Raw genomic sequence first — 20,821 nt, 5'->3', positions numbered from 1 at the left:
GAGCTGACATTTTTAATATACTTTGGGACTTATTCATTGGGTCAATGTTGTAATAAATAAATACCAGTATTGGAAAAAAATGTCAGAGAGTGACAGAGTATGCTGGATCTTCTCGGAGCAGTGCTCCTTAGGCTCTGAACGTGTGCTGGTAACCTTTAGATTCACATCAAGGATTTCTTACCGTTCTCACTTGTCCAGAAGTTTTGATGTGCTAATCGTTCATCAGAAGGAAGCACTCACTTCTAATGACAGAATATAGCAAATTTGAGGGAGAGGGTTCAGTTCTCCACAATCATGTTTTTGATCTGACTTCAAGAATATTTTCTTCATGTTGTCAACTTACATTCTTTTTAGTGTTGGGAACATTTGGTTTTGGAGCGTGGACATGAACTCTTTCTGTAGTGACACATGAAGTTCTAATTTGATCATTCCTGAATGCTTCATAGTAAGAATATTAATACTTTGTCTCATTCCCAGATCATTGCTCCTTTTTCAACTTTCTTTTACAATTACTGTTTTTGAAAGTCACTTGCTAACCCATGAAAAATGTAGTATAAACAAAGTCCTGGGACTGCCAGGCATGGTGAATTTCCATTGCCTTTTGACGTGGAATGTGTTGTGAAAAGTATTGGCTCTAGATCATAATTTTAGATAGGCACTTTAACCCAAATACAGTGAGTAGTTTCAAGTATGCAAATCAGTTCAGCTTTTTGGTTTTCATGTTTTTAGTACAGCTAGATACTTCTCATAATCAAGATAATGGCTCTACAGTAACTCTCATATACAATGTATTCATATTCTTAATATTCTGAATATTTAAGGTTGGATCCACAAACTATTGTTAGCATTGCAGTGTTTAAGCGACCCTGCCACCCTTGGATTCCTTAACTTGTAGTTAAATACTAAGTATTCTTGGGCAGCGAATAAGGAGCTTTAGGTATCTATAAGAATGTGGTTCATGAAAGCCTGCACGCTGTGGAAAGCCACTTCAGCTAGTGAGTAAGTAGTACATAAGAGAGATCCCAGACCACAAAGGGGAACATTCTCAGCTACACACTTTCTGCCAGTGTGAGGCCTGTAAACTAGATAAGCCCTTTTTCTTTTATGGAAAGATAGAGAAAGAAAAAAGCATCAACTCCTACAGCCAAGATATTCACCTGGGATATCATAGATTCATAGAATAATTTGGGTTGGAAGGGACCTCTAAAGGTCATCTAGTCCAACCCCCCTGCAATGAGCAGGGACATCTTCAACTAGATCAGGTTGCTCAGAGCCCCCTCCAACCTGACCTTGAAGGTTTCCAGGGATGGGGCAACCACCACCTCTCTGGGCAACCTCTTCCAGTGTTTCACCACCCTCAGCGTAAAAAATTTCTTCCTTAGATCTAGTCTTAATCTACCCTCTCTTAGTTTAAAACCATTATGTCCTATTGCAACAGGCCCTACTAAAAAGTCTGCCCCCATCTTTCTTATAAGCCCCCTTTAACTATTGAAAGGCCTCAATAAGGTCTCCCTGAAGCCTTCTCTTCTCTAGGCTGAACAATCCCAACTCTCTCAGCCTTTCTTCATAGCACAGGTGTTCCATCCCTCTGATCATTTTCATAGCCCTCTTCTGGACCTGCTCCAACAGGTCCGTGTCTTTCTTATGCTGAGGGCTCCAGAGCTGGACGCAGTACCCCAGGTGGGGTCTCACCAGAGCAGAGTCGAGGGGCAGAATCACCTCCCTCGACCTGCTGGCCACGCTTCTTTTGATGCAGCCCAGGATACGACTGGCCGCCTGGGCTGTGAGCGCACATTGCTGGCTCATGTCCAGCTTTTCATCCACCAGTACCCCCAGGTCCTTCTCGGCAGGGCTGCTCTCAGACCCTTCATCCCCCAGCCTGTATTGGTACTGGGAGTTGCCCTGACCCAGGTGCAGGACCATGCACTTGGCCTTGTTGAACTTCATGAGGTTCACACAGGCCCACTTCTCCAGCTTGTCCAGGTCCCTCTGGATGGCATCCCGTCCCTCTGGCTTGTCAACCACACAACTCAGCTTAGTGTCGTCTACAAATTTGCTGAGGGTGCGCTTGATCCCACTGTCCATGTCATTGATGAAGACATTAAACAGTACTGGTCCCGATACGGACCCCTGCGGGACACCACTTGTCGCAGATCTCCATCTGGACATTGAGCTGTTGACCACTACCCTCTGAATATGACCATCCAGCCAATTCCTCACCCACCGGACAGTCCACCCATCAAGTCCAGATCTCTCCAGTTTAGAGAGAAGGATGTTGTGGGGGACCATGTCAAAGGCCTTACAGAGGTCCAGATAGACAACATCCGTAGCTCTTCCCTTGCCCACCGATGTAGTCACTCCATCATAGAAGGCCACTAGGTTGTTCAGGCAGGACTTGCCCTTTGTGAAGCCATGCTGCTGTCTCGAATAATACGAAGTCCTGTTTTTCACTACCTACTCTTCCTCATGGGAGATTCCAGTTCTCCAGGGTCTAGCGTGAGCATCCTAGTACTTGAACTCCATTGGTATGGATTTCTTAATCCCACCTGCCAAAGCTGTTATGTTATTTCCATAACAGTCTAAATAGTCACCAGACTTGGAGTTGACTTCTTACCTGTATCAACAAAGTTGTAGATTCAGTCTCCTTCTTTCCTCTTCCCACCCTTTTCTTAATTAACACGTATATTGTAATGTAATATGATGTGGCTTACAGAGTGAAAAAGGAAAACAAAAAGATCACATCTGATTTTCTGGTATACATGAGGCTACAGGTGTGCAGGAAATCTGAATTCTTGATCCTATTTGAAAGCAGGCCAGCTGGGTCTGCTTATCTTCAGTACAAATACCTTTGAGGTGGACTTCTTGGATGTCATTGCTGACACTTGCAGGTATGTCGCACACTCTGAAGAGGTTTCCTATGTCTATATATTTATGAAGCCTGATCCAGTAAGAGTGTGAGACAAATCCTAGCTAATATGGGTTTCTGCCTGAAGCTTGAGTCCAACATAGGATGTAGGTATATGTTAGGCAGGGCTTTGCTGTTCGGCCACGTTCATTTGGCCAGTCATGCTTACTGATGGAAATTTCAGTGCCCTTGCAATGTGCGTGTTGGTGGTGTTAAGTGGCAGCTGAAAACTTCACCTGAACATAAGGTTTAATTATAAAGTAGCAGATAGGTACTTGTAAAGTGAATCTAGCCATTACATGCTACACTTGATCTGGAGGAGCCAAGAGTGCTTATTGGAAGTTACAGTTCCTGGTCAGGAAGTGCACATGAGATGTCTGTAAGTGCGACTGAAGCATGCACCAGTCTCTCCTCTGTCCTCGTTTGCACAGAAAGGAAAACTGGGCATGGGGCCTAGAGGGAAGCTGCAGTGTGCTTCAACAGGTGCCCTGATCATTCCAGGAATTCAGAACATGCCATTGCATGTTGCAGCAGATACATCTAGATGTAACACCTTCTTTTTTTTTTCATAATGCTATTAGAAAACAAAAAAAACTCTTACTAGCATCTTACTGAAGAGACAGAAGATCAGTGATCTATCTGCTTGATCTGCATAAATACATATTTTCAAAATTATTAGGTTGATTTTATAATAATAAGCTCCTACATAGAGCTCATTGATTTCTGCAGATTAAGGTCTGTAATTTGTCCTATGGATAGGTGATCTCATTAATTTATAGGTATGTTAACTTGAGCTTTGACATAACCATTTTATTATGAATTGTTGACTTCAATCCAGGCAGACCCAGTTTTATCACGTGCAGAGCAATCTAGTGTATAAACGTAAGATCGTTCTTTTTACTGCTTCATTAGTTTTATAGTAATGTATTGTAACAGGGCAGGTAGGTGCATGGTTTCTGTGCCTGGATTAGCGGTAAGGGTTTGTCTTGTTCTTTTTCTTTCCTGAATGTCTTCATGTAGATCTAATTCAGCTACCCACAGGATGAATGGGTGAACTGTTTGTTTTGTCTCAGGCCAAAGAAAATTTGAAGATCTGCCAGCAGTACTAAAAATCTTGGAAGAGGCTAACTTTTTGACTGTACAAACTATAACTGTAGAAAGAATTTCATCAGTCTTTAGCAATGACAGTTGTCAGTCTTGGTATGGAGAGGTTTTGGTTTTAATATTTTAGAGTTTTGCCTTAGCTCTCTAGTAAAAAGAATAACATTGGGCTAAAGGAGTGCATCAACAGCATGAGATAGAAGATTCGTAGTAACCCTTTCAGTTCTTCTGGGTTTATGGAATACAACCAAGTAAGTAACACTGGCCTGTCTATGCTGTGACTGTTATGCCACTGATAAAAATAGGTCCACAGTCCAGTCTGTGGCATGTGAGGAATCGTTGCTATCATCTGGAGAACACAGAAATTGAGGCTTGAGTCTTTATTTGGACTTGGAAGAAAGTGGCTGGCAGGAATAAGCTAAAACTCCCTAGTCTTTTGCCACTCAGCCCTCATGTAAGTTAGTGCTGGAAAAAAAAAGCACAAGTTGTGTCCCAGGTTCCCTAGAGTTTACTACAGCAGTTTAAGGTAAAATCAGCAATAAGAAATATCTGGCTGCTCTTCTAGTAAGTACTGTAAAGTAATTTAACCAAAAAGGGAATCTGCCTGGTAGTCTTTATTTTCATATATTTTTATATATATATATATAAAAAACCCACCCACCTTGGTTAGAAAACACGTAGATTTCAGAAAAACGTTTGTCCATGTGTGTGTGACATGCTATTGCAGCTTCAGCCATAACAGGCTTCCTTTACGCCAACATATTTCTTACAGCTATAAATCTACCATAATCACATTCATTGTTTTAGAGTGGCTATAGATAAAAGTCTATAGTTTAATAATCTGTACAAGTGATTGAAGGCTGAGGTTTGTAGATTAAAGGGTATCTAAGGTGAGCCTGTTTCTGCCCCATAGTGTGTGTGTATATCAAATGGTGTATTGAAATTGCTATGTTACTATGTAATTCCAGCGAATGCTTTTCACACTACATAAAACCCCCTGCAAAGCAAGAATGATGAAAGATTTCATTTCACTTTCAGAAATTTCAACATGAATATTCTTTACAGTTCTGTGTCTTTTCTGGGGAAAGGGAATTGACAGTGTTTTTAATGCATATGTTTCATCTCATTGGTCATGAAACTTTATGTGTATAGGTAAACACATGTATATACACATATTTATGTATATATATAAAGGAAAGAAAGAATACATTCTCTTAGAGCCTTAGAAATAAATTCATTTATGAGGGATGTTACTTACAATTGTAGATCGCAATTTAGACTTAAAGGGCATGGAACTTGATGAATCTTACAAAAAGATGTCTTCCACCCAGTCTGTTCTTTTTAAACAATTGACATAGCTTTCATTAACCATGTTGTCAGGAGATGTCTTTATACCTGTATTATATAATTTAGTTTCACTTTTACTGGTTATTTCCAATTAGCCATTCTTAATCCAGAACAAATACTGTAACACGTTTAATAGAATTTAAGACTTTTGAAGGATAATATGCTTTCTACATTACTACAGAATGAATGACAAATTTCCCATGCTTTAAGATTACAAACATAGCTATTTTGAATGCCAGCTGGATGCTCTTGGAAATCTTTAAATACAGATGATTTCCAGGTTAATGGTAGGACATTCCTCCTTACTTTTTTCAGTGAACTGACGCTTCAGAAAGCCCCTCAACCTTCACTGTTCAGCAGCTTCAGATATACCTTGGCCATCTTTTTAGTTGTGTCAGCTCAACATGGAGCCCTGTGCTTGATAAGCACATGGGCCAAATCCTGCTTGTCATCTTCTGTTTGATAGTTTATTAGGGCTTAGTGGGGCTATTTGCAAAGTTTATTAAAGAAAGAGCCCTATTTCTGACCCATGCACAAAAGTGACACTTCTCTGTATTTACTTCTTAAAAGTGTATATTCCTGTGTATATATAAAAAAAAAAAAGAGAAGAAAGGACTTTATGCAAGTGAGATAGTGCATATTAATAATACAGTGTTTGATCTAAGTGTTCAGTTAGATTTAAGCTTCAAATTTACCATGTTCCAGATTTTAGAGCATTCTGCTTGTTTACCTAAATACTTCGGTTCAGACTTAATCCCCTGTAAAGCTGCTTAATTTTCAACCATTTTTTTTTCAAAATATAAGTATTGCTTACATTGTTTATTATATGATGTGATTGCGTCCTTGTTAATCCACATTTTGAAATTACTGTTCACTGAAGTAACAATAGATTAGTGTCATGGCAATGAAGCATTTATGCTTTATTGTTTAATGTTCATTAATGGGGGAAAAAGAAGTTTTTCTAATAATATAGCCAGAAATTAAAAAAAAAAAAACTTAGAACAGATGTTATTGCTTTATCGAGTATTGTAGATGGAAAGAGTTTGGTAAGAATTTAGTGTTTTTCTTCTGGTTATATTGTTCATGTGAGCTTTGATCATAAACAGCTGAATTAAAACATGATAAAATTTGTATCTGCTTATATTATTAGAAGTGTAGTATGAAATTGGAAATATCATTGCTCTTATTTACATTTTGTAATTTGGTTTATTGCTGTTTTTCATATCCTAAAGAAACAAAAAGTAACATTCCTGTTAATATTACTATCACTGTCATGATAGTTTGTTCTGATTCATTTTTGTTTGATAGAATTTTATGATAGATACTAAACTGTATTCTCTTGAAGGTGCTGTGTGTCCTTTAATGAAAACAGTTGTCCATCATCTCAAACAAATCAACAGAGACAGTCTTGGTGTTTCAGGTAAATGACTGCATTAATATGGATATCTGAATTAATTGGCTGGTAGTGGATGTAATCATAGTCCGACTGAAGCTGGCTTTAAGACTGAAAGGACAGTACAGAATGCCACCCCCATGCTCCAAAAGCTGTTGTTTTTAGGAAGGTGGGGTTAAAATCAGAACATGGTGTTCTTTGAAAGTATTGGTTCAAGTTCTGCAGCCACGCTCATTTCCGTTGTTTTTCCCAAACATCCTTCGTTCTTATCAGTTCAGATGATAAAAGGAAATAACGAATGCATTTCTCAGGTTGTGAAGTCATCTGCTGAATGAATTTTGCACTGTTTCTCTGTCGATAAAACGAATATTGGAAGTTTCTCTGACTTAGAGTACTGGTTTTCAAAATAGCTCGTCAGTCTGTACTCTAGAAAGTCACCAAGCATGCTAAAAGTCAGTATTTACCTCTGTTTTTTAAATTCCATTAAATAAACTAAATCATTGTATCATATTTCACAGGGTTTGATCTGGCAGAAAGCTTTTCTTTGAGGCAAACGTCTTGTGGAGGGGAAAAAATCTGTTTTAAACTGGGAAGCGCACCTCTCGTCAGAGACACAAAGTAAGATACTACTTTAATTGTAAGTCTTTAAAAGACAGAGCTCAGACTAAAGCTACTAATGAACTGAAACACTGAGCAGTATATCCAAAGGATGCCACAGAAAGACAAATATATCTGTTTTCAGGCATTTTCATCTGTAACAGTTTTTTCTTCAGGAAGCATGTTGATTCAGGTGTGTTTTTCTTCTGGAATCTGGAAGTATCTAGGTAGAAAGTTAATTGCAAATATCTTTTTCTCAAATTGTGATTCTGATACTGAAAACTGTACTGTTTATACATAATTATTTATAAAACAAAGGAAACAAAGAACTTTCATGGTATGACAAGAAGCGTTATACTAATCTTCCCTCAGTGAAACTGGCTGTCCTCTCTCTCATTACTGCTGGCAGGATTAAAAAGAGAGAGTCACCATTTCCTTAAACGCTATATTTTCATGATTTTTTTTTTTCCAGTGGAATTGGCATCTTGACTTGGAGCAGCAACAGATGGTGGGTAGTCAGTGTAGGGGTGAAACTAGGCAGCATCCTACTCCGACACAGGGTGGGATAGAAGGCAGAGACCGCATGAAAAATCAAAAGGAAGGTGAAAGAGAGTAAAGTACAATGGAATCGGATGGATTTAAGTTTGCACGGGGACAAGGAAATGGCAAGAAGCAGTTAGGAATGTAGTTTCAAGTTCCCCATGCTCAGTGGAGAGAGAGAGGATCATCACAGAGCTTCTTGGTTGAGATGTGCTCTGAGTCATGGGACTGTGGTTTCTGTACAGCGTGTTCCTGCGATGACGAGGGAAGCAACTGTATTCCTGTGTCTTCAGGTTGGGTATTCTCTGTTGCAAGAGGTCTGGCTCCAGCTTGCCTAGGAAAAAATACACCCAGCCCTCGGACTTCCCCTTTGCTTGGAGCAAAGATGGGCTGTGGGTAGCATGAGGCCAGGGGAGGGGGAGAAGAGAGGAATCAGAGGCACGCAGACAAAAACCAAAATGATCTTTCGGAGAGAAGAATGATTAAAGAAATAGGACCTAAATATTCTAGATTACTAGATTCTAAGTTTTTCTGAGGTATTAGATACTGTAAATGCTAAATTTCTATGCTTGTGTAATTGTGCAAAGTTAAAGTAATTGCTGTCTTTTTTTAAATACCTTGGACATTAGCTATTGAAGGAAAAATGACTAGATAAAATTACTTGACACAGAATGTGCTCTATTTTTATTAGGACCTTCCCAGTATTATCAAGATTGTCTTTAGAAGAGGAAGAGGTAAAATTAGGTACCACCCATTCATGTCTTTACTAAAAATATTTTGAAAGTTTGTCAGTAAGAAAACTTTTTTTTAAATCCATTATTAATTTTTCAGATTTTTACAGATTTTTTCCAATGGATGGGAATTTGAGGGAAACGTGAGACTATAGAAGAGTAGAAAATCAAAGCAATAACAAAAAACATGGGGCAATTTTCCTATAGGAGTAAGAAGCTAAGTAGTGCTTTGTGTGCAGTGAAATGCATATTGCAAGCTGACTTACTTTATTCTGAAACTGTAAGAAAATCAATGGCAAAAATGGAGTGAGAGGAGCTAGAAATTGGAAAAGGGTGAATTATTTAAAATTCATATTACTTTGTGGGAAAATGGTTTAGTGGGCATTGTGGTGTTGGGATGACGGTTGGACTCAATGATCTTAGAGGTCTTTTCCAACCTTAATGATTCTATGATTCTATGAAAATTAACAATTTGCAAAGATTGACTTCTAAGAATTTGGTGGTTTTGGAAGGGGTCTGACAGGTGATGTTCAGGTTGAAAAATATAAAGCTTTTTTCCTAGCTTTTATTAGTAGGCCTGAATACTAATGTCTGTGTTTTATTTTCTTCTTGTAAAAAGAAGAAAGTGTTTATTAGTGAAGGGAGTGAAAATGGGGAATTCACGTTATGGCTGATAGCTATGGGTTAGCAAAGCCTTAACTCTTAGCGGTTGCAAGGAAAATACTTGAGAAAGACAATACTTGTTTCTTTTTTTTTTTTTACACTTTCTTTATGGAGCGGAAGAGAAATCTAACAGATTTTTTTCTGTATTTTACCTGTTCAGGTTGACTCTTTGAGACAAAAATGGCTAGTTTTTCTTCATTTTTGGTGCAACTTGGGCAGGAATAAAGAATTTCAGGAGAGGGTAAACCTGGAAGACAGATGGTTTGGTTTTAATGGTCTCTTGCTTCTCACGTTCCTCTCCCTGTTGTTTTCTTCTGTGTATCCTCATTAAAGACAAACTAAAGAGAAAATCTTCCCAGTTTCCCCTAAAAATATGCGTATCTAATGGATGAAAACTTTAGCTGGATGAAGCAACTGAGATGATTATTAATAAAATGCATAACAGTGCTAATGTATTAATATAGTTAGGCTGAAAATTAGTATCACATTATTGATGTTAATAAGGTACAAGACAAGCTTTTCAGTCAGCTTGCTGTGGAAGTAAATAGTACCTTTTACATATATCTTCCTGAAAAAAAAGGGTTAAAAGTATTTTCAATAACATTCAAGCATTGCAGAATTTGCATTAAATGCTAGTTCTTCATGGCAATAGTCTTGCTCATGCTTTTTTAACCTTTCTTCATAGAGAAATGCATGTCATAATTAAGAATAGAATTTACTTTTTTTATTCAATATGTTGAATATATAATAGCTTTCAGTTGTTGAGATAATTTTTAAAAATCTTGTCTTAAGTGTTATTTGTTTAAAGTATTTTTGATACTCTTCTGAACTTCTGAGTCGTTTTTTAAAAATAAGGGCAGAGGGCAGTCAGGAGCACAAAGTCAGGTTTTGACGTGGTAGGGATACAACGAAGGATAGTCAGGAACTCAGATATCTGTCATCATAACGGTGTAATTTACTTTATCTCAGTTATCCATGTAAATATCTTGTAATTTATTATTTTTATTTAAATCTTCTTCTCTTACATTATGTCAGATTGTGTGGTTCCAGACCCCTTGTGTTATTAGACGCACAGAGGTTTTTAGGATCATTCCGCCTCAGAAAATATTTTAGTAGACGTGGTGTGCAGTAAGCAGCAGAACAGTGTTTGTTATCCATCCTGCAGGAAACTGAGAGTATCTGATTAAGCTGACTAGCAAGTATCAAGTAACTTGGCACATCTCCTCTTGCATTTCATTCATTCAGTCGTAGTGTGGGTAATAGAAAACTATGCTGTGCCATTTTTCTTGTGTGATGCCATTTTGGGTTTTTTTTTTCAATGGACCTGGAGTAGTGTTGCACCTATTTATATGTTGTAAATAATTTACAATGCAATGTCAGCTTGGGAAATCGATTATGTCTATTTGTGTTGGATTTTAGTTATATCTTTTATCTTTATCTCTTTTTGTGAGGGAGTTCTGTATGTATTTTGCCTTGTGATAGGAGATGGATAGCTTTTCTTATGCTCCATGTAAATGACTATTAAATATTAATTTAATTCTAATAATATTTTCAGGATTAAAGAGTGATTTTTGAATTAAAATACTGTGAGTTACTTATTGCAATTCTTACGTGGACTTTAATAGAAGTTATTCCTGAGCTAAGTAGTATAACTGAGCCTTTGAATCCTAGAGAAATTCACAGTAAGATACCATTATGCAGACAATCTAATTATATAGTCATAATAATAGTAAATGTATAAGGTTTTAGTTTTATTTCAATAAATACATTATGGAGTCATATTTTGTTCTCTAGAGTTTAACACGTACTGCCTATGCAGTGTATTCCAGTTTGGCATGGAGCTTGTAGAAAAAAGCAGCACAGGGCTCTGTGCTGATAGCGACTCCTTTAGATCTGCCAGCAGTATTCAGTACTTCTGGACATCAGGCCTTTTAGGCTAATCTTTGTTCTTTAGTTGCCTTAGAGTAAATAGCACTATGATGAAATAATTTCACTGTCCTTCTCTAAAGATGCATCAGACGTCAGTTGTTTCTCATTCTCACTTTTCTGGGTTGCTGGTGGTCCATTATTTTTCTCCTCTGAAAGCGCCAATAAAGGAGATAGTAAGTTGATTTCGGCTGAGTTTCAGAATGTTTTTGAAATGGATGTTTATGATTAGCAAATCTTAATGGCGCAGTCACGGCTTTCTTATTTTATAGTTTGGCTTGACAAACCATATTAATTTACTGAGGAGATTATCATAGCTGGCTGTTAAATGATCTCAGAGTTACAGCAGTTGGGATTACTCTCACGACTTTTTTAGGAATTCTTCCCCTTTCAGTGTAAGATACTGCAAAAGAGCTTGGATTTTGACTGTATTTGGACTACTGAGCTCCATCAGCAATGTTGTCACTCACTGCTGCCAGAAGAGCTGTGGCTTGGGCCACGTTTCAGAGAAAATGTTTCACCTCCTTGTGATGTCTAGTTACTGGATGCAGAAATACTGTTCCCACTTCTGTCAGTATATTCCAGGCTGGAGGATTCTTTCTGCTAAGAACAGAAATCGATGATAAAAGAATATTTATGTGGGGTTTTTTGTTTGTTTTTAATGCTAACCTTCTTAATCACAGAAAATGCATAGGGAATTGCATTTCCTAGAGCACAGCTGGCATCAAGCGAGGCAGTTTCTGTGCTCACCGTTAGAAGCCTTTTCATAGCTAGCACTTTGCTCCCTGAAGGCACCTATCTCTGGGTGGCTGTGCAACCATTTACTTTGCCGTATGTTCTCTGGTTGTATCTGCTGAGACTTCTTTCTTCACCAAAATAATAAATACCGAGTTCCTTGCATATGACTTCAGCTGTCAGTGAATGTCCACATGGGCATGATTTTTGATCAGTTTTGCACATGGCATGTGTTTTGGGCAATGGAGTCAGGTTCAAAAGTCTTCTTGAAAAATATTATTAAGATATATATTAAGAAGTAGTATACCTATTTCTTAAATACAGTATGGAATGGATATATGTGAAAATCACGTTTCCAAATGATTTCATCAAAAACTTTTGAAACATCTACTGAAAATGGCAATGAGGTGGCACCCCTGTTTGGAGGCAGTAGTTACAGTTACGCTAACCAGCTTTTATCTGTGCTTACACAAAGTCCTGCTAGCCTTTGGTCTATTAAAATATTAGATAGTTATGTAAGAAACCACCTCTCCCTTCCTATATCGTGTATTTATTTGAGGTCATTTGAGCTGTTGGAGCCAACAATGCTAAGACTGAAATGTCTGGTATTTTGGTTGCAGGGTATTTTCAAGAAAAGGGCCTTGTCTCTGGAATTTGCTTCCTGAGTGTGGGAGCCTGAATTTAGTACAAATCCTGATGCTTTCTTCAGGTCTCTCAAAGTAGTGGATCAGAAGCTGCAGTGATACAATCTTTCTTTTTCCGATTCTGGTTGAAAGGTACTGAAATTGTGTACTTCATGTTTATTTTCAGAAACTTGAAAACTTACTGCATTTTATAAATCAAAAAGAAAGATAATACAGGGATTACTGTTGAAAGAAGAAATTGGAGCTCTACCTACCATGTAAATACCAATTATTTCATTTCATAACTAAGGAGAAAACTGGGGCCTCTTACCATGTAAAATGATAGGACAATGCTTCTTTTAAAGAATGAACACACATGAATGTCGTCTTCTGCATATTTGGAGTTGTTTCTACTTGACAATTTACAAGAAATACGCCAAGATCTTTTTATAAAATTTAAAATTCAGGCATTAGTGGATTTTAATTGCTATATTGGGCTTGAATCATCCTATAGTTTTACATGCAATTTACTCTGCGGAAAGAATTGGAAAAGCAAAGGTAGTAACAGAGGTGGCAGAGGGGAAGAGTATATATAAAAATGTATAGTACTTACATTGAAAGCAGACTGTGAGGGAACAGAGAGAAGAAAAACTATTTTAATTATGCTGCTGACTGTAGCAAATCTGAATTCTTTGATCTGTAGTGTGTTCCCCCGACAGTAGAGCACTTAGTGTCGCAGCATCATACCAGTTGAATTGGTAAGACAATGTTGGATGAAGCAGACTGTTTCTTTTCCTTTTTTCCCCCAGCAATGTTGTTCTTGCTGTAAAGCACTTGCAGATAAAGGGAAGGAGCTTTTGGGAGATGTGTACTTTAAGGGCACTGGCCCACAACAAGAGTGTGCAGGAGACCAGCAGTGTTTGTGTGGATCCCCTGTGTGCCTCAGTTCAGGATGAAACTTACGGCAGGCAATAAGCAAATCACAGAAGCACTAGATGAACAAAATCATAAAGGCAGTTTACTTTCCTTACTTAAAAAGCTTTCCTTAATTTGAAAAACATGTATTTCAGTTCAGATTAGTGTTATTTTTTCCTGCTGCCTTTGCTTTAAAGGAGAAATCTGTCCAGCCGGGATTATTATTTGGAAGAAAATAAAATTAGGAGTTCACCTTCACAGCGCTCCTCTCCAGCTCTCAGCCTCATCTCACCTCCGCCACATCAGCATCAGCCCCTCTGGTCAGCGAGGCCAGCAGCTAATCCCTGTGGCTGTGTGATCTCCAGCAATCACAAAAGGGAAGGAGTGAGAACGTGCTGCTGGGGCAGGGGTCAGCCTGCCGTTAGCTTAAGCAAACCCTGAAATTGCACCTTCAGTTTAATGGTTTAACCTGCCCTGTGGAAAACAGTTCTGTTGTTCTGATTAAAACAACGGCATCTGCAATATCTAAGCAATTTCACTTTTGCTATATACTCCTATATAGATTTCCTTTTTATTTTCATCTGATACGGATGCCAAAACTATTTTTCAGTTTTCTTATTGGTTAAGATAGTGAAACTTAAAAGATGTACTGTCATAGATACTGCAATCGCTAGACAAAGTTATTGTGTTATTAGATTTCTGGATTCAGCACAAGCGATTTACCTGGACACTTCCCTGTGGCCCTTGTTCAAAAAATTGGACATAGATTCTGCCATAGGTTGTTAAATTTACCAGTATGTTAGCTGAAGAGAGCCTTAAGTGATGCCAGACTCTGGGGAACTTTCACAAGAGTTTACACATCTCTTACTCCCTGCCAAACATGCTGACTTTTAAAATCTTTGTAATGTTGTCTTGGTTTTTCTTGGCCATCTTTTTTGAAGAAAGTAGTCCCCCAAAAGTGAGTACAAGATAGTACTATAAATCAATAAGTAGGATGCAGATCTAAGTCTATAACAAGACCTGTCTTTGATAAGAACACTAGTCAGAACAATCTTAGAACAAAAATACAGTAGCAAAATTAATACAGTTGAAGTTTCTTAGAAATCCAGAGTAAATATGGGTTTATAAAGCAATGCTATATGCAACCACATAGAATTCAATGAAATGTACTGGATATAATGCATGCAGCTGAGGATAGACTGTAGCCCCCATATGTTGTAGTATAAAATTAGAGGTTGAAAGATCATTTATCAGTTTTGCTGATTGGGCTGAGATGATTCAAGTGGCTTCGTAAAATGCATATAATTTCTCCAGCTGAAGCACTGGTGCCATGTGCTTCAGAAGTCATTTATCAGCAGACTGAAGAAAAAAAAAAACCTGTAATAAATCAGATTTTTTTTTTCTGGCTTTTGTGATTTAACACTTTGTGAAATGTAGTTTGTATTAGCTATGCTGTCAGGCATTCCTCCTCTTAACTAAAGTTGTACCCACAAAAACATGTTTGTGCCGATACATCTGTGCCTACACTGGGTCTTTGTTGTTTAAAGATGTCATAGAGATATCATTCCCTTCCCCTACCTTGCCTCTGAGTTTTTAGGTTTTCTGTCTAAAAATAGTTCATGGGCTCTGTCACAGTGAAACTGGCTGGTGCTTTTTTCATTACACTGATTTTCATTTATTTTCAGTTGGTTGTGAAAGATTTTTGGCCTCTAGCATTTCTTTGCGGTTAGCTCTTTGCAGTTTTTATCATCATGCCATGAAACATTTTTTATTTATGGAGATAAGTTGCCAAATTTTTAAAAATACTTCTTTAATTTTGCATGAACAGTACAGTCCATGCCCTGGATTTTTCACCTGGAGGTCTGGGTATCAACTTGGTTTCAGTCATAAGTGTACAGAGTTTGCTGTTTGCAGCCTTGTCTCAAGTGAATATTTGTCATGTCACAAACTCATTGCAAAACTTGGAATGATTTAATAAACTTCAACATGAAGAACAGCCTGTAATCTATAGAAACTGAGTCCTGATGTACAGATATTGGTGTATTAACAGAACCATGTGCAAGAGATCATGTTATTTTTGGATTTAGTCAATGTGACTAGTTGCAGAATCTCAGAATTCTATAAAAAAAAAAAAAATCCTAAAAATACTCTGGGATTGATCATGACGATACAGGCCTTGAATAACTTGTTGATAGTTCCTAATATGGCATTAGGCTTTTAATTGTCATATGAAAATGCATGTATCTTTTATTTTAGGGATTAGGCTGCTGCTTATTGCTACACCCGTAATAGCAATGTTAATGTTGAAGTCCTTGATAAAATTTGATTTACCTCTTTTACTCAGTTTTCTCTGTGAAGTCTGCTGAGAGTTTTGTAAGAAATGTGTCTCTTCATCATCTATGGTGAGCAGTGTTGATTACTTAAATACTGTTGAATGCATATCCCATAAAATAGTAACGGCTATTTTATGGCTAAGGAACGTGAGGTTTGCTTTGGACCACTCCTGAGACGTAACAACACAGATAGCATCATCAACGTGCTGTAACTCCACCCACCTTATTTTTTATCTTACTGGATCCGCCTCTAAGTGAGCAGTTCAGAATGCTAGATGACTGCCAGTTTAAATCAATCTATGAAACTAAACAAAAAAGTTAATAGTATTCACCAGGAGCACATACAATAACAGGAACTGTTTGCCAAGACTTGGGGGGAAGAAGTGCACTTCCAGGTCCAGTTCTTGCATTCAGGACCCTCCATTCTGGATGTGCTTACTTTGAAGTACAGCACATGCAATTGCAGCATTAAATTATTGCTGTTGCTCAGGATTGACATCTAGCAGCTGTCTTGTACAGGATTAGTAGATAATGCTCACTCATTTTGTAGGTAAAGGTGTTATGTGGAAACAAGGTGTTTTGGGAGGGGAGTCTTCTAGTGCAGTAGGTTGGGTTTTTTTAAATATCTCCTGTGAAATTAAGTCACTGAGAATTGAGAACGTTTAACATAGGATGTTTCATTCCTATATGAACTGTGGACAATATGTGATAGACTCATAAGAATAATCATATGGACAGAGACATTAGAATAAAATGTACCACAACAGGATCAAACATAGAAGATAAGTTGTAGCGGTAGTTCAGTAATGAAACTATATGATGACTTGAATGTCTGAAAATGTTAGATGCAAGAAATGCCATCAGACATCTGTGTTTACTCAAAAAGGAGCATAGACTTTGAAACGATTTCTTATTTTTTATAGGTTACTTTCCTTTCCACAGGACTTTTTTTTTTTTTTAAATTTAGGAAGTGATAAATGATTGTATTACTGTTAGTATGTGGAGACAGATATGCTATGCTACCAGGAAATTACATAAGCTTAAGATTGGTTTGTTGTGAAAGTGTTAGGAGCACTAAAAAAACACTTTGTGATTCAAGATAGCTGATATGATTTCATGGAAAGGAAAGTCATGACTCATTACCTGGTTAGAGTTCTTGAAAGATTGAAGAGTTATAACACAGCCTTGCTTTATTGCTCTCCTTAAGGACCAGTTAGCACTACTGATATGAATCCATATTATGCCTAAGATTACATTTTTTTTACAGCATTCTAACTTTTGTTAACTAAATGTCATCTCTTTAAACAGCTTATGTTGGATTGATTTTGTTCTCATACACAAGTAAATGTGTACTCCTATCCAACTGGCTCTAGGTGGCCCTGCCTCAGCAGGGGGAGTTGGACCAGATGACTTCCAGAGGTCCCTTCCAACCTCAACCATTCTGGGATTCTGTGATTCTATTATAGACTATACTGTTAATGTATTTTCTTCCTTAAGAATATAGATTCCCATAATATTGGGTACTTAATTCCATTGTCAACCAAGTAATTTATAGGGTAAGAGCGAATTCATCAAAGTGCTGGTTTTGTCACAGGACAGTGAGGGAACAAAGTATTTCCTTTTTAAAACTTAGAAATATTTCTTGCATCTCATTGCATGCTTAAATGTTACAATTTTATACAATGCAAAATATTGGTGATATTAGTGATATTTTCTTTACTGTCTTAACTCTTCCACACTTCATCTACTAGCCTGAGGTTTGTAGTAGGTAATACGATGTTCTTCGAATTTTCATCAGCAGTAAAGATTTCAATCTCAGCCTTACTGTTGAAAAATAAGATCGTTGTTCATTCTAGTTCTGTTACTTTCTCATAGAAGTTACATAGATGATTCAACCTCAAATTAAGTTATAGTTGATGCATTGTTTTAATGCAAAGTTTTTGTACTGTGGAGCCTTCGCTGTTTTGAGAAAAGTTTGTAAATTCCCAGCATGTCAAGCTTCCTTGTTTGGATATAAGGCATCTGTCCTGTTTCTCCCGCCTGAGAACGACTCCTGGTAATATCCACTGTTCTTTCAAGTTGGGTTTGGTGGTTTCTTTTGATGTGAAGCTTAGGAAAATCTAAATAAAATGTTCATTGACTTATCCAAAGCTACCATTGCTTGAAGCCTCCTTTCAACACCTCTGTCTTGGGCCTAATGCAAGACCCCATCTCTCTTTACAAGCTTTTTTTGGTTTCTCTCCCAGCCCTTTAAAGGGAATACCTGGCCGTTTCCCAGCTGGGCCTGATAGTAACAGGGTTAACAAGTCACAGGTCCTTGGCCCATCCTGTTAAACGTAGTTATGACTCAGCAGATAGCAATGCAATGTTGATATTTTTGAGCTTGATATATTTTAACCCCATTTAATCTGTAACTTACCAAAACTCTCATTATTACAGAAAGTGAGAGATGCAGGCTAAGCTATATGTACTCTTTTTTTTTAAAAAAAAAAACTTGACTTTAATTGGACAGCTCATTTCTAAGTCCTGAGACTTCAGAAAAGCGATAATTTCCAGTTTCTGAAAATGCTATTAAGTCTTTCTATGTGATGCAAATTAATTTTTTGATCTTTTATTTTCCATATTCATTCACTTAGAATCCATGAATGTTAACAGTTGTAAAAACTGTAAAAGAGCACATTATTTATCTAATTATCCTTCAGATTGTAAGCAGAACACCAGGCTTAAATATTCATAGACTAGTCGTGCTGTGTGTAGGGGGTGTTAAAGCAAAAGCATGTTCTCTCTCTGTAGCTTCACTCTTGCAGCTGACAGAGCTACTTATTTCAGGTCAGGCCTTGGCATCTGGTATCATTAACCTTCTTTCCTACTGCGATCTCTTCTGTTGGTAACTTAATCTTCACCACTTATACCTTCTTTTTTTGGGGAGATCCGCTGGAACCAAGATGGGTAGGTATATCCATCTGTAACAGTGCTGTAGGCTGTAGTACCTTCAGTGTGGCCTGTGCCTTTTTGCTCAAGCACTTGTTAGCATGGCCTGCTTGTGACTTCAGCCTGGAATGAATTTATTTATAGGCAGTCCTGCATGCTGAAGAGGAGGAGGCTAGTTATCCAGGCAATTATTTGAGGAGGTTAGGAGAAAAGCATCCCTTAGTTTGGTTCAGCTGCACTCCATACAGCAGTCCTTCTAGCTCTCCCTTTCCACTGCCAGCCATGCTATTATGTTTGCTGTGAGCACTCAGCATTTTCATAAGAGGGGTGCTGGCCTGTGAGATGGTTTGCCTTTTACCATCAGCCAGGGTTGTCTAGGACCTGGCAGAACAAACCAGGGAAGGAAGGGGAGAGCCTGTTCCAAGTGTAATCAACAGTTCACTTTGCTAGCACTTGTTCCATTGATTCATTGTAAAAAGCTACAAGAAGTTTGGGATGGGGGTTAGGGGAGACTAAACAGGAAGAAATTGAGGGTTCTAAGGAAACAACACATTTAGGTTGGGTAGCACGATGTCATGCAAAAATACACGAGGTAGCTCTCACAAGACCAGCGTGAGAAGTAGGAGGGTGTAAATCTCTCCGCGTGCAGCTCCGCTGGAGCTGACTAGCCCTCCTGTGTACCAAACTAAAAAGACTGTTCTGTTTCTGGAATCAGCTAGCGTCTCTAGATACCTGTACAAATGTCTGTACAGTGCTGATAAATTGGCTGTGAAAACCTCCAAGGAGAGATGGATGCTTAGATTTCTTCCTCCTCTAGAGAAGATGATATTGATATATAGGCCAAGAAAAAAGAAACGCCATTCCTGATTTCCTCCCTCCTTTCCAAAGTATGAAGTGCATCGTCTGTCTTCAGACTGAATGATCATGGCCTCTAATAGACAAATCCTCTATTGTAGTCTGCATTTTCTTTGCTTTTTGAGACAACAGCAACCACTGAGATCTACAAATAATTAACACTGTACCACAGATCTTGCTTCAGGGTAGGAAGCATGTAAAAATGCATGCAGAGCAATTTTCGCTGCCAGTTGACTTTCAGAGGTTACTGCAGTTATTTTTTTTCTCTAACATCTTCAGAGGGTTTCTTGATCAGCTGAATAACTCCATTCCACTGGAGATAATCATATTTAGCGTAAGAATTTAATATCTCATTGACTTCAGAGGCTGCCAAATAACAGACTACTTTAATAACTAGACCTGTTGTCTTTGTCCCATTTCTGGGAGCAAACTAGAAGGACCGTGTGAGTTACAGAGCTGCTCATAAAATGTCTAGATAAAGACATGGGTAGATGTTAAAAGAAGTATGTAAAGTTCCTTTAAAAGTATTTAAGTTCATATCCTCTTCTCTTGATGGTTGCCACACTTGAAGAAAAGAGTACTACAACTGGATTTTAGGACATTTAGCATAGCAAAATGGCCTTGAGAGATTATGTAAAAATGCTAAAAAGCTTGATACAATTCTTGAATGACTTGAAGAAAACTGAAATCTCTGTCATTCTTTTAAGCATATCTTAGCTTTAAATTTTGAACAAAGATGGTAACTTAGGAGACAATCAGAAACCCACCGAAGAAACAGACAGATCATCACACTTCTCTGGATTCTGCCATTAATCTCCAAAGAGAAAGTTTTGTTCAGTTTTTGTGGATTGCTTGTGAGAAATGTGTCAGACCCTGAGTAAGTTTCCTTATAGAGGCAATTGATTTACTAGTGTCGTTCTGAGTAAGGAAAAGCACTGAAGAATTCTGGGATGTTCATGCTGGACAGTAAGACCATGTTTGCATGTGTGCAGGGAGGTTTCATTCCCTACAGTGAATCACAGGAGTAGAAACTTGTTAGAAAAATGGGGATGGGAAGTGCACGTGTGTGATATTCTACATATAGCTACAGAAAGGAAAGGAGAATGAGCAATACATCTAGGAAGAGCATGATTCCTGACAGGAGGTGATGGGAGTTCAAAAGAGATGGTTTTCTTCTGAGTTATTTTTATATTTTTCAGTGTAGCTATGATAGGGAGATGGATGCT

General features: G+C 37.9%; 1 protein-coding gene across 1 annotated transcript in view; it reads left to right on the top strand.

Annotated features, from left to right (window-relative positions):
• Positions 1 to 20,821, top strand: part of COL19A1 (collagen, type XIX, alpha 1) — a 211,374-nt gene that overhangs the window by 3,046 nt on the left and 187,507 nt on the right. Inside the window, exons 2-3 of the mRNA XM_009333160.1 lie at positions 6,699 to 6,773; positions 7,265 to 7,364. Of these exons, the coding sequence (XP_009331435.1) occupies positions 6,699 to 6,773; positions 7,265 to 7,364 (175 nt within the window). The remainder of the gene's footprint in view (positions 1 to 6,698; positions 6,774 to 7,264; positions 7,365 to 20,821) is intronic.

The sequence above is a fragment of the Pygoscelis adeliae genome, unplaced genomic scaffold (genome assembly GCF_000699105.1).
Source record: "Pygoscelis adeliae isolate BGI_AS28 unplaced genomic scaffold, ASM69910v1 Scaffold57, whole genome shotgun sequence".
NCBI classification, from domain to species: Eukaryota; Metazoa; Chordata; class Aves; order Sphenisciformes; family Spheniscidae; genus Pygoscelis; species Pygoscelis adeliae.
This window is presented reverse-complemented; position numbering and strand designations above follow the sequence as displayed.